The sequence below is a fragment of the Cuculus canorus genome, chromosome 1 (assembly GCF_017976375.1).
Source record: "Cuculus canorus isolate bCucCan1 chromosome 1, bCucCan1.pri, whole genome shotgun sequence".
NCBI classification, from domain to species: Eukaryota; Metazoa; Chordata; class Aves; order Cuculiformes; family Cuculidae; genus Cuculus; species Cuculus canorus.
In genome coordinates this window covers 201136621-201150355 of record NC_071401.1, presented here as the reverse complement: position 1 = coordinate 201150355, position 13735 = coordinate 201136621, and the positions used below count along the sequence as shown (strand labels likewise).

The window sequence follows — 13735 nt, the reverse complement described above, 5'->3', positions numbered from 1 at the left end:
GTTAAAAAACATACCCTTGCATAAAACTGTACATTAGTATAGCATCATCCCAAAGGTATACCATGTGAAAAAGTAGTAAAAACCAGGAATGAAACCATCAAATAAAATCAAGGTGATCTTTCATGACCTTAATACTTCAATTGTCTAATATAACCACAGCAAATCTCTGCTTTTCTAGGCTAGAAAACAGCTTCTTCAGCCGTTCAACCTCAGTGCAATTATTTTGTATTAGCATAAAATGATTTTCGATGCAGCATTTTGCTAAATGACCAATGCCAAGGTCAACAAAGCACACATCATTCTGCCTCCAGAGGCAGGGTCTGCACTCTCCGGCCAGGCACGTTTTCCATCTTGCTCTTCAGAGCTTGTTCTACAGGTTAATTCTTTCGCCTTGCACAAGCCGTGCTCGGAAGCTCCAAATATCCTTCAAAACAAAAAAGAGACAAAGGAAAAGCTTTAAAGGCCAGCAAAAACTGTAACCAGGATTTCCGTTTGCAGAGATGGAAACAGATACAGCGTTCTCAGGTTAGCTACCTACCCATAAAAGCATACCAAAACACTCATTGAATATGGTTTCAAATCCTAAACATTGAGAACAAAAATACAGCCAAAACTAAGGAAGAAGTGCAACCTCCACCTCCAAGACAGAGGTTATTTGCAGGCGTTACACGGATGGCGAGATGCCCATGGTTCAGTTCTGGAAGGTGGCAGAAGAGGAAATATGAGCAGCACCAAGAATATTACCCTTGCAAAAAGTCACCCTTGCCTGCTTGTGCACACAACACCTCCTTTGTGTGCCTTTGGGGGATCGGAAAAGCTCATCAACTGCCTGCAGCTTGCAGGGAAGCTCCTACTTCAGTGTCCCTGTGTGAGGTTTGCTTAGTTCTTATCGCTAGTCTTATGATGGCGAACTATAAAGGCTGGGCACTGCTCTGGGTGAAAGCTCCAACTCTGGTTAAAAAATGCTTAAAGCTACATGAAAACAGGCAGACTTGTCTTGGGTTGTGTGGGCTCACACTCACAAGAAGAGGAGCTCCTCACTAAGCATCACTTTGGATTTCACTGCACACGTAAGTAACTCCAGGAATCAGAAGTCAAGCAAGCTGTAATTTCACAGGCAACATGTGAGATCAGGCTTACAAGACACATCTGGACACCCCACCATTCCCAGGCTCACTGTGGGGATAAACCAAAACAAAACGAACCCCTGAAGTTGTAAAAGAAACACCTGTCCTCCCAAATGCCCTCGATATCGCAATATCTGTAAAATACATACATTTTAAAACAAAATTGCTGCCTATTACATCTAGGTCTTACTGCCCTGTTTTACTGCCTATGTTTGGGAACTGCTGCAGATTTAAGAAATCCAGAACATTCCCGTCCTAGTAACAAAGCTTATTTTTCTTTCAGTAGCTGAATCCCTGAAGAACTTAGACGTGCTATCTATTTTACACAATGGTTTCAGTTATTCAGCAAGAGTCCATTACGCCCCCTCCTTTTTCCAAGGTAGATGTACATCGCTGCTGGGGTACCTGCTGCAGCCTGAAGTCTAAGCAAGTCAAGTGGGATTATATTTAACTAAACAATTCGGTCTACTGTTGCAGTCAGACGCGGCTACGTGTTCTAGAAGGAAAATCCACCTGCCACTAGGAGGGGACACTGTAAAAACTGTGGGCATACAAACTGTGGACAAACGTTAAATTTACTGCACCTTCTTACACTTGTGAATTCAGGGCAAGAGATGACCACATCTTCCCATTTCCATTGCACAGCCCAAATATAACTACAATGAACTCTGGTTCAGATGCAATCCTAAAACAAACCATACCTAAGAGATGCAGTGAATCACAGAACCATAGAATGGTTTGGGTTGGAAGGGACATTAACCATCATCCAGTTCCAACCCCCCTGCCATGGGCAGGGACACCTCCCACTGGATCAGGCTGCCCAAGGCCCCATCCAATCTGGCCTTGAACACCTCCAGGGATGGGGCAGCCACAACTTCCCTGGGCAACCTGTGCCAGTGCCTCACCACTCTCATGGTGAAGAAAATCCTCCTTATGTCTAGTCTAAATCTTCCCCTCTCCAGCTTACAGCCATCGCCCCTTGTTGTATCACTACAAGCCTTTGTAAAAAGTCCCTCCCCAGCTTTCTTGTAGCCCCCTTCAGGTACTGGAAAGTTGCTATAAGGTCTCCTCGGAGTCTTCTCTTCTCCAACTTTCAGCCTATCCTCGTATGGGAGGTGCTGCAGCCCTCTGATCAGTGAAGGGCAAACCTTGCAGACTTCACCCTATTTCTGCCTTGCCATGTTAGCTCTTCCTTCTGCCACCCAGTGGGGTGAAGTCTAGACCCCCCCTTGAATGGTGCAAGAAGTGCACACGAGCAGCCTCAGAGTTGAGCCATCATGACAGGAGTCCACATCTCCTCCTCACTTATGCTACATCATCACTCTCAGCCACATTATGAAGTGCTGGTGTAATGTGCTCCAGTTCAGCCAGCGTGCTAGCACTGGAAGGGATCAAGGCATGCTCACAAAACCCATTTTGACATGCAGAGCTGGAGGAGGAACTTCTAGAGCTCAAGAGATGTGAAGGGGATGTCCAGGGAGCAAGGTCACCTCTCCAAGGTAGCAAGAAGCACCCTTATGAACAAAAAAGTCCTTCAAAAGCCTGACTGGCAGGTCATCCTCTGAACATCTTTTATTCTACCAAACACCTCTGTTTGGCAGAGCCTGATCTCCCAGACTGGGTATAGCAAAAAGCACAAATCTGTCTCAAGGGTGAGACTGGACAGGGGACAGACCGAGGTGGTAACGAAGGGCATTTAGCCATGTCTTACCCTGAGTTCCACAGAAGTTGTGTTGTATTTCTTGTGAACCATTTCTACCAGTTCTTTCTCCAGGTCCTCTTGGGTTGTGTTCTTGACATCAATGTAGTAGCACTCTGAGCTGGCGAAGTGGCAGCTTATACTCTGCAAGATGAAATCAGGCATCACTCAGTACCATATTGATTACAAATGATGGGTGGATATGAAACCTCATGCATCTCAGTTCATTAATATCCCATCCCTTCCTTACAGACTGCCTCAGCAAATTCCTTCCTCCTTTCCAAGCACTCCTGCTCTCCTGAGAGTGTCTCCTTGGAGAAACGCTCTTGGAGAAATACTTTTGCTCGCTGATGTGCTTTTCTTCCTTCCCTTCTCTCCCAAACACTCTCCAGCATGAACTGGAGAATTGATCTCAGAATATCGGCAACTAGAGTGGGAATAGGGAAAATCAGAGTTGGAGCAGACCTGGATATTCAGTAAGAGTTCTTACTCCCTGCACCCGACAGTCACATCAACCTACTTATTTTGTAATCAGTTCTTGCTCAACCAGTCTAGAGGAAATAAATAGAAATGTCCCAACGGAAAAAGCTGTTCTCTCATGACACGAGCTATGCCAGCTGCAAGAGAGATCCTGCCAGATCTCTAAGGGTGTTGTACCATAGCCTGGCTCAGGGAGCTCCAGGATACTCAGTGATTTCCCCCAAAGACAGACAAAAGTAGGGATTTGGCACAATATGAGGAAGCTGTTGTGTTCCTGCAGGATACTAAATAGGACTACAGCTTCTCTAGCCAGGAAAGAGCCAGCAGGTTAAACTCTCCGCACCTGAAGTCCTCTCTGCTTTCATGGTCATTGGGCACTGGCAGAGGCTGCCCAGGGAGGTGCTTGAGTCACCTTCCCTGGAGGTGTTTAAGGGACGGGTGGATGAGGTGCTGAGGGGCATGATTTAGGGATTGATAGGAATGGTTGGACTCAATGATCCAGTGGGTCCTTTCCAACCTGGTGATTCTATGATTCTATGATCGCAGGAGAAAGGAATTCCACACCAGTAAACTGCTACTGGGGCTGAAATATTGGGCCATACAGCTGTCAATGCAGGCAAAAGGAAATAAAAATTGAGCAGCCTGTGTTGGACTGTGTGAGAGGAAATGTCTGCATTGCTACTAGTGGCTACACTAGAGACTATAGCTCCTTACGCGCCTGGCTGAATCCACGTCTGAGAAAGGATCAGGCCACCAAAGGAGGGCATTTTTGCCTGTTCCAGTTAAGTAATAATGATGCAAAATGAATAGCTGATGTAATCAAATCTTTAATAGAAAAATGGGTCATGTTATCAAATAAACGGATATTATTCATTGGATGATGGAGGCTTCCGCTATCCAGAGATGAGATACCAAGAAGGCGGGGGAAGAAAGTTAGAGAAGTTCCTGGTACTTGGGACAGTTGGAGGGGAACTATAGGAAAAGCAAGTACAGCCAGCCAGGCTTCAAAAACAGATGGAACATCAAATTTCTACTCCTGCTCTGTTTTTCTCAAGCAGCCACACAGGATCAGAGATGTTTAGAATTAAAAAATAAGAGTGTAGGAGTATGTTAGGAACCTAGAAAACTAAGCAAATTTCATTCTGGTATTTGTGTGCTTGGAAAGGAGGCGTATAATTTGATCAGCTTTAAACAAATCACAAATATCAAAAGCTATATGAAGAGATGGATTCCTACCTTTCGGAAACCTGATGTCTTGTTTATCCCAGAGCCATGAATGAGCAGGGGATGGAAGAACACCGTGTCGCCTTTCTCCATGACAAGGTGAACCCTGGGGCTCTTCTCATTCTCATCAAGCAGCCCATGAAAAAGTTTGTTGGTTTTACCCTAGAAAAAAAACCCCGAGTTGAAATCACTCAGTTAAAACAAGAACAATCATTGATTCTCAGTGTGAGGGGCAGCAGGGGCAGCTACTGCTCTACTTTCTTCTGGACAGTGTATTCACTGTGTCTAACTAAGAGCTTGTCCACGTGCCTACAAGTCTTCCTACTCAGAGGCTGAGGAAGAGCAAAATAACACATTTTCCATTTTCTGAAGTTGGATTCAGACAATTAAGAATGTTTCTGGGCTACAGAGAACAGAGAAGAGCACCAGAGAATCTGACACGTGCAGCCAAATGCCACCACCGGGGTCCAGCCTTCTTGACCCAGTATAACCATCACCAACACCAGGGCAGGTCAGGAAACATCCATCCTCAAAAGGAAGCCACTACTTGATATTTTAATCCACCCAGTTGTTTACTATCCAATGTCTCCTCTTTGGGGCAGTACATGCTTGCCAGGCAGGAACAAATTCACAGGAGAAGAAATAGTCCTCAGACTTGGCAAGGGCAGTGGAAAATAGTTGCATGGGTTTATCTGTTAGGCCATGATGTGCTGGACAATTTCTAGAAGGTGGGAACAGGAGCAAATCTGCCCAGCTTCAGGAGGGCCACCATTGAGTTACACGGAGTGAAGCCAACCAAGGAATTCTCTTCCAAAGCAACAAATCAGTGTTTGCATTTAAAGAAAAACCATCACTGAAAACTTCAGCTTTGACCTGTGCATCACCCCTCCACAGTGACTTCTCTCCAGTCAAAATGTGTGCCCCCCATGTGTGCCCTCCCCAGCCCCCCCTGTGCCTCTCTACCTCCCATTTTGGATAGCTGTGAGGTTTCAGGGTCTCGTTATGCGTCCCTGGCTGCACAATCAGGCAGCCGTTGTCCTGGTCAGCCCTCTCCATAGCGGTCCAAGAGCACACGATGCGGTCCGCAGGCCGGAAGGGGAAATAGTGCAAGTCCTGATGCATGGGGTGGAGAAAAGTCTGTTTATCTGCAACACAGGTTCAAAACCTTCAACCTCATTAAATATAACACAGCCTTTTCTTTCCCATAAACTACTGAACTTGTGACGTGTCCTAAGAAACTGCTGCTTGCTACTGGAAGGACTTTGTGGACTCAGTGTCTTCTCCAGCCCACCACTGCCTTGGCTTACATCGCATCTCAAGACAGACCAAGAGCACAGAGGTGGCTCTTGGGTCAGCAACAGCACAGGGACACAGTAAATCCCAGGAGGCTGTGCAATCTCTCAGAAGACTCCTTTTGCTGGCCTTCACCACAACCAACCCCTTGCCAAGTTTTCACCATTCACACACATTTATCTAGCTTTTTTTTTTAAATAATAGAAAAAGCACAATTTATGGACTGCAGCCTCTCCCGATGGTCCACCTAGCACTCCATCAGCCTTTCCCCTCAAAGCTTTTTTCCATCAAGTCCAAACAAAAGGAAATATTTCTGAAGTTTTGTTTGTTACTTCTTTTCCCACTATGGAAACGGAAACATATCATCCACACCAAAACAGCCTTTTATATTTTACTTATATATTTATTTTGCCATGGAGTTTGCTCCTCAGATCGATACAGTCAGGATGTTTCCACTTGCCTCGTTTGCCGTGTTATTTAGACTTTGGGTAGCCTCAAAAACTCTCCTGAGAGCTTCACCTCTCCTAAAGTAATCCTAAAAGATACTGAGAAAATCCTATAAGATACTGGTCGAGACCTTGCAAATATGGAGCAACTTTCCATTTCTTGTTTATTATTGTTCTATTTTACTTTAAAAATATATGGTCTCCTCTTGAATTTCCAAACCAAAATGATACAGACTGCTGTGGCATATTTCAGATAACAAGTGGAGATGATTTGAACAAACTCAGTATTTTAATAACTCAAAGTACTAAGTACCTGCTCGGAAGCTGCACACCTGGGAATAAGAAACATAGCTCAGGTCTCAGCTTCACTAAACCACAACAGCTTATGCAGAGTCAAAGCTACCTTGAAAAACTACAATATGGTTATTTCGGCTCTTTTCATCTCTCCTTGCCTATCACTCCTGTATAAATTATAATCTCAGTTTTGAGAAATCAGGCTTTGAATACCTTCTTTTGGCACCTATTCAAGTTTCTTCAATTCAAAGCGCTGAGTGTGCAGTGAGATCAGGCGCATATAAACTCCAAGCAAAGGATGATCTCTGTATTTATTGCTTTTTACCGAGGTCCTTGGAAGCACTAATCTTCAACAGATTTGAGAAACTGAGCTTAAAAGGCATAGCGTGTTTTAAACCTGGCCTTTATGCAAATGCAGCCAGCTGAAAGAGAGCTCACTTGTTCACTTTGAACACAAGTGATGCAACCAAGACCACCACCATTTTCTGCAAACAAACATTCCCTGAACGTTAAATACAAGAAAAGTTCTCATTAAGCCAAGGTTAAAAGGAAACAAACAACTATTACTAAAGTGGCCTTGTAAATTTTTGAAGTTATTTGGTTTTAATTTGTTTGATTTTTTTTTTTTAAGAGCTTTTCTAAAAAACTAAGTTCAGTTTTGGCCAGACAGACAGCAGACACACAACAATTTCTCTATTTTCCTCTTATCCAAATTTTCCTTACCAGAATCTGGAAGTTTGTTTATCAGCATGGTGTGCATTGCCATGATGTTTGGCCCTGTGAAGCACTCGACGTATCTGAGGACCTACAAGGAAGGAAGCATTAGGAAAAAATATTAAAGACATGAAAGACTAGAGGAAAAATGCTGAGGAAGCACTGGGACTGGGATGTTTGGGGGTGGACTAGGCTACAGGAGGAGGAGGTTGGGATGGAGACATGCAGGGCAGGAGGCAGCTTCTGGTATGGCACACAAAAGAGGATGGTGGTAGGAGGCCAAGACAGAGGATGGTGCAGCAGGCTGCTGAGTGGGGAGGGGCATAATTCCACAAAGATACGGTTTACCATCACAACATGAGTATGGACTAAGCTGGACCTGCCCAGACAGATGATTGCCTGGATAAAAGACATTTAGAAAATGTTGTTGACCTGTCCTACTAGCCACATTCCTGACTGACTCACCCACTACAGGAGCAGATGAGCGCTACTTTAAGTCTTCCGCTCACCATCCATCCTGTGTTAATGCAAAGCAATCTTAAAAGATGGTGGTATTCCTTCCTCTCATATATACTTATGAGAGTGACATATAGGGACTCGAAGGGATGAAGGATATAGCTTTAGCGAAACCAAAAAAAGCTTCTTCGTATTCCAATTAGAACATAGATACGCTCATATAGGCTCCTCCCACCACCATCCTCCTTTTTCCTGGTGGTTTGGGGTTTGTTTTACCTCTGGCAGAGTGCAGTATCGGAACAACTCTTTATCTTCCTGGAAGTCCTGTACTTTATTAACTACTTTTTCAGACTGACCATACTGGGATCTCAGGGACTCATTTTTCATAATCATAGCTCCTGGTGGCTTCACCTCTTTTTTACAGATCCTCACAAATTCCTTCCTGCAAAGCAGAGGGAACATCTGTGTTGGGAGAGTCCAGCTTCCTCCAGCTTCCCAGTGCTCTCTTGGGATGCTGCTGCACACACTTAGGCAAATGCCCCATACCTGAAGCGCTCAATATCTTCATCAGAAACCAGCTTCTTAATGAGCAGATACCCATTGTCTTCGTAGAACTGCCTTTGCTCTGTGGTGAGGACATCGTTGTCCAGGGTATAGCTAAGACACAGATGAAAAACACATTAGTAGGGCACTACAGGACAACAAGAGCAGCGTTGGCAAGACCTGGCAGAAAGGTGGTGACATAGAGCAGATCAGCAGCTGCTGGAGAAAAAAGGTGAGAAACACTCCCCACTTGCTTGTCTACCTCAGCTCTGCAGGTGTGCCACGTTTCCCAAGCCACAGCAGAGCCAGAGTGGTGTGTTGGTGGCTGTGCAACATCTCTGCCCACGGCTACCCACTACTTCTGTGGCAGAATTCAAAGCTTTCCCCATGTGCCCTCCCAGAGTGGAGAGGTGAGCAGGAGAGTTGGAATAAGTTCTCAGCAGCTTTACTCTCAGCTCAGAGATACAGAAGCACACAGGAATACTCTCTGCTGTCAGATTATCCACTCAGATGTTTTCAAGATGCATCGTTAACTACAGTTAAATGAAGAAGAATATAGCCCTGCAAAATGAAAGGTTACACAGTGTCTGGTGATCAACACATGTGCCAGAAACTGTTCATAAAGGCTTGTGGGGATAGGACGAAGGGGAACAGGTATAAACTGGAGAGGGGCAGATTTAGGCTGGACATAAGAAAGAATTTCTTCACCATGAGAGTGGTGAGGCACTGGCAGAGGTTACCCAGGGAAGCCGTGGCTGCCCCATCCCTGGAGGTGTTCAAGGCCAGGTTGGATAGGGCCTTGGGCAGCCTGATCCAGTGGGAGGTGTCCCTGCCTATGGCAGGGGGGTTGGAACTGGATGATCTTTAATGTCCTTTCCAACCCACACTATTCTACGATTCTATGAAAAAAAGAACCGAGTTCCGTAGGTTACTTTTTTTTATCTTTATAAAAGAAGATACAGCTTACCGAAACTTTGCTGGCTGAGGAACAGCACTAATTTGGGCTGAAGTAGGAAAGCTTGTCTGGGATGGAAATTAAGGAATATACACTCAAGTACAATAGAGTAGAAGAACAGGTATACACTTGTGTCTGGAATCCTACAACATGGTTTGCCTTAAAGATAAGTGCTGTGCTGGACATTTAATCCACAGACTTGTTTATTTTGCTTCTAAAAATATCTTTTCAGCCTTCAGAGTAGCACATCTGGTAGAAAACTATAAAACAGCAGCCTAGTACAGCCTTGTCCGCTCATATAGAAAAGTCAGTATAAAATGCCTGAGACACCACAGTAGTCTACATGCCTCGATTCATCTCACAGAACGTCAAGACACACAATGAAACATTCAATGGAGATGTTTACTTGCCCAATGGCCCTTTCTTTGCTCCACAGAGCAGTGCTTTCTGGGAGTGCTTCTTCATCTTGCCTAACATCAGTGCACCAAATTCAGAGCCAGAAGTCATATGTGGTGAAGCTGGGACTTCACATTCCCATGTGGAGGTGCAAACCCTCACCTTCTCTCCAGTTACTGCAGAAATTAGGTCCCTCTCGAACTTGATAAGGAGAGCACGAATAGAGAAGTTAAAAAGGGTCGTCATCCACCCCAACTCATTTCAATGTGTTTAAATAAGCACAGTTGTGTTCTCCTATGCAGAGCAAGGAATTCTCAGCCACAGAGCAATTAAACTTCACTTGCTGCTGAAGCCTCACAAGACCTTTATGCATGGCACTGAAGCATCACCCAAGGGCAAGGCCAAAACCAGAACATTTTCATGCAGATCCTTCTGTGTAAACCAAAACCTTTCCTCTATGGCTCACCACTACTTTTTAAATGTGCCATAAAAGCATGCCTGCTTCTGGAGTAAGAAATGGGTTTCATTGCAACAGTTGTGTCTATGATCTCTGCATCAGAAAGCTTAAAGATTAGCTGGTCAAGAGTCATATGTCATAGGAGAAAAAACATGACGTGGACAGCAGTGTAACAAAAATTATGAGCCAGAGGGAGGAAAAGGTGCTGAGAACTGGATAGAAGGGAGTGAGAAGGAAGAGGATGTAGAAAGATCAGGTGGAAACCCCACAGCAGGTCTCAGAGCAAGAAATTCCACAACTGAGAGGTCCATCTTCAGTAACAATGGAACTCCTGGCCATCCAGGCTCTTAAACGTCCAGAGGCAGCTGATGGAGACATAGACACTGGTTGAACTCCTGCTGAGGCGCCCCCCTTAGCACCCATCCACCTCCCAGAATGAGGGGACAGTGGACAAGTCTACCAAATGCTGGACCCTGTTTAACACCTTCCTCCTGGGCTTCACATTGCCTCTTCCTCTCACTGGTTTTGCTCTAGCCACCCTGCAGTGCTCAAAGGTCAAGTTTGGGTTGCTTAGGTCAAGTTTGGGTTGCTTAGACAACTGAAAACAAGAGGCACCCAAGCTGGGAAGAAGATGCCACCTCCAGCTGCTCATTTTGATGAAAGCACAGAGTATTTACACTTTTCCTCTCACACTCACACACATCAGAATTAACGTATTCGCAGACATGTTAGACAACCAAGCAGGCAATAAAATACTTTCACAGAGACCAAAGCAGGCACAGCAAGGTTCAAGATCCCCAGCAGCTTTCCCAAAACATCTCCCTGCAGAGTTTCCAGGGATGGTTCAAACTCCTGCGTACCTAAGGCAAGCACAATAAACTTGTATAGTTCTCTTAGAAACCACCTCACAGACACCTGGAGAGATGGTCCTGGCTTCACAGCCACCACTCTGCCAGCATCATCACGGTTTGAACAGAAGTAGCCAAACCCTCAAATCACTCAAGTGGAGCAGTTGCTTTCTGAATCTCCTCTGTTTGCCCACATTTTGAGGAAAACTTCGCTTCTGCAGTTGGTGTGCTGATTTTTTCCCCCACTGTGTCCCAAACCAGGCAGCACCCAAGTGAATTCACAGCTGTGGGAACGGAGGTCTTCTCCAGGCTCTTGTGTATGTGGCTATTTCTCAGCTGTCTTTCTGTAAGGAGACAAGTGCTGCTGCTACCAGCACAGCACTCCCCTCTAGCTCCTATACCAAGCTTCCAGGAAAAACCTGCCACATTTCATCTTCTACTGCTTCTCCTTCCTGAGGCCACATGGGAGGACACTGCGAAGGCAGAGTTTTTCCAGAGTTGCGTAGGAATAACTCATCTTCCAATAAATCAGTACAACCAACACGCACTAATCTCTAATATACCGATCCCTAAAAGCAACTACAGGAGGAATCGAGGTATGTGCAAGGTGGTATTAAGCTCTCTATTACACAAGTTTAATTTTAAATAAACAGAGAGGATTAGGATGCTCCCTCTTCAGGCTGGGAAGATCAGAGCCTGGGGTGAGCCTGCAGAAGGCAGCTAACCCCTGCTGCAGGGTTAACGGAGCAGAAAGAAGGGAGTGCTCACATCTGCACCCCAGCAGGGCAGTGCAGACACCCCAAGGGCTTCAGGATTTTACATTTTATTACTCTATCAAGGCATTTCTATTAAGACATATCTTTCTCTGTAAAGGGAGAGGTATTTTCTAGAAAGAAAACTCACTGTCCTACCCATTCACCAAGCCAGAAATTACAACAAACCCACTGCACTGAGGTAATGCATCTCAAATAAATCCATTCTTACTAGATTTGATCTTTTACCTTACCCATACACCTTGCTTCTCCCAGCCCAATTTAGTCATATTTTTGTCCAAACTTCTCTGCATCATGACCATTGTAGCTGGATTTAGAAACAAAACAGCTCGTGCAGCGCTTCTCCTTACCCTCTCCTTACAACCAGGTTGCTTTCCCTAGCATTTATTTCCTGTTTTGTGTTCCTACTTGCACCTGTGTCTTACAGCAGTCTAAGTCAGCTATTATCCATAAATCTTCATATCTTTAATATATCTGAAGTCTCTTACATGCTGTTTGATCACATTCTCTTCATCAGTTTATTCTAATTCAGAGGTAATATTGGCATTCAGCACTCAGTGAGCTTGAGCAGCATTTAAAAATCTTTTATTTCTTTAAAACAAAAAAGGAAGATTGATGGCCGTCACTTTAAAAGTACTGTCAGCCGACAGTCTGCATTTAACTGTTGGAAGCATAGGACAGACCAATGTGAAATATTCCTTCTGTCAAGATTTTCTTTCTTTGAGCTATCATAAAGCTGGCAACCTCCAAAATTTCCACCTCATTTGCCACTCACAAACCAAACTTCAATGTTTTTCCTGCTGCTCGTCACAAAGTCCGAGACTCCCCGTGCAACTGGTAAGCCTTGTAGAGTTTCTCTCCCTCAGACCCACGAGCCTCTAAGAGGAAAATCCACCACAGATAATCTCTGCTCGGTGCCCAAGGGGCTGCCAAGAGGCTGCTCACCCTTCAGAAACACATTCCTGTGCCTACAGGACTGAAGTTCATGGAGAAAGCACTAGGCAGCAAGAGGCTTTCGGGGTTGCGTGGGTGCTGGCTTCAAAACAGCAGTCAGTTCTGCCAGGGGAAGCGCTGCCCTTGTGCATCGCCCTCGCCAAGGGGCTGTGTGGGTCACAGCCCCCTCTGCACTTCACCACCCCGTAACCAGGCCACAGGGTTGGGACACTGACCCTGTGTCCTTCCCGAGCAGGGTGTCCTTGTAGGGCAAACCACCCCAAACCTCTCCTCGGTGCCCACGCACACACGAACACGTGGTGAGCGATGCACAAAAGCTCACTGGGGTGGGGGAAGCAGAGCCCTGACCCTGACAGGGCCAACATCCCTCTGTCTGCACACACACAAACACTTCCCACCCCACAGCAGAAAGGATACAGGAGCAGGGGATGCGCCAAGTCGCGGGGAGAGGTGCCGGAGGATGGTGTCCAACCGAGCTGCTGGTCCCGACTGCTTCCCGAGCTGCTCCATCACGCCTGGGCAGGCAGAGTACTCGCTCTCCAGCCTGATCCTATAACCACAGCTGGGGAGGATCAAGGCCCTGTTGGCGTCTGCAGCCTTTGCCTCGCTGCACATGCGCCAGCAGCCGTGCATGCTCAGAAAGGCTGCAGAAACCCCGCCGTCAGCCGAGGGCTGGCAGGGTTTGCAGATGGGAGGACCTGCTCGAGGCTGGGCTGTACACACCGGAAAGATCAGAGCACGCTTCTGCACATCCCCCCGCTTCCCATATTTCCCCCCCGCTCTGCCAGCAGTTCCTGAGCTGCAAGGATTTCATCAGCCCTGTGCAGAGAAAAACGCTTGGTGCTCTTGGGCAGAGACCACAGCCGAGGCTGGCAGGGATATATTTTATCTCCTCTTTCTAAGGAGACTGTCAGAGCTTGCCTTATCCCTCCAGGAATTGGTCTGTTGAGATTTTTATGCCCCCACTGTCACCCTGGTGTGATGGACTGAGTGTTTCATTTGCACTGATAGATATCAGGGATGTCTGCAGACCGCAGCAAATCTGCACCAGAGAGACAGTGTTGTGCTGCATGGGC

The 13735-nt window shown here is 45.9% G+C and overlaps 1 protein-coding gene across 1 annotated transcript; it reads right to left on the bottom strand.

Moving 5' to 3' along the window:
• Positions 1–333: 333 nt before the first annotated feature.
• Positions 334–13307, bottom strand: PHYH (phytanoyl-CoA 2-hydroxylase). The gene is made up of 9 exons (XM_009568813.2): positions 13077–13307; positions 9244–9299; positions 8280–8390; positions 8010–8175; positions 7287–7368; positions 5494–5675; positions 4543–4692; positions 2839–2970; positions 334–424 (listed from the first exon to the last, which is right to left on the bottom strand). The coding sequence occupies exons 1-9, from the start codon at positions 13290–13292 to the stop codon at positions 371–373; spliced, it is 1149 nt and encodes a 382-aa protein (XP_009567108.2). The 5' UTR covers positions 13293–13307; the 3' UTR covers positions 334–370.
• Positions 13308–13735: the final 428 nt, after the last annotated feature.

Excerpts from the sequence above, each read along its gene's own strand:
- PHYH (XM_009568813.2), bottom strand. The coding sequence starts at position 13,292 with ATGCACGGCTGCTGGCGCATGTGCAGCGAGGCAAAGGCTGCAGACGCC. Across the intron at positions 7,369-8,009 it reads GATACTGCACTCTGCCAGAG|GTCCTCAGATACGTCGAGTG; the intron begins GTAAAACAAACC and ends CCTTCCTTGTAG. Across the intron at positions 425-2,838 it reads CAACTTCTGTGGAACTCAGG|GATATTTGGAGCTTCCGAGC; the intron begins GTAAGACATGGC and ends TTTGTTTTGAAG.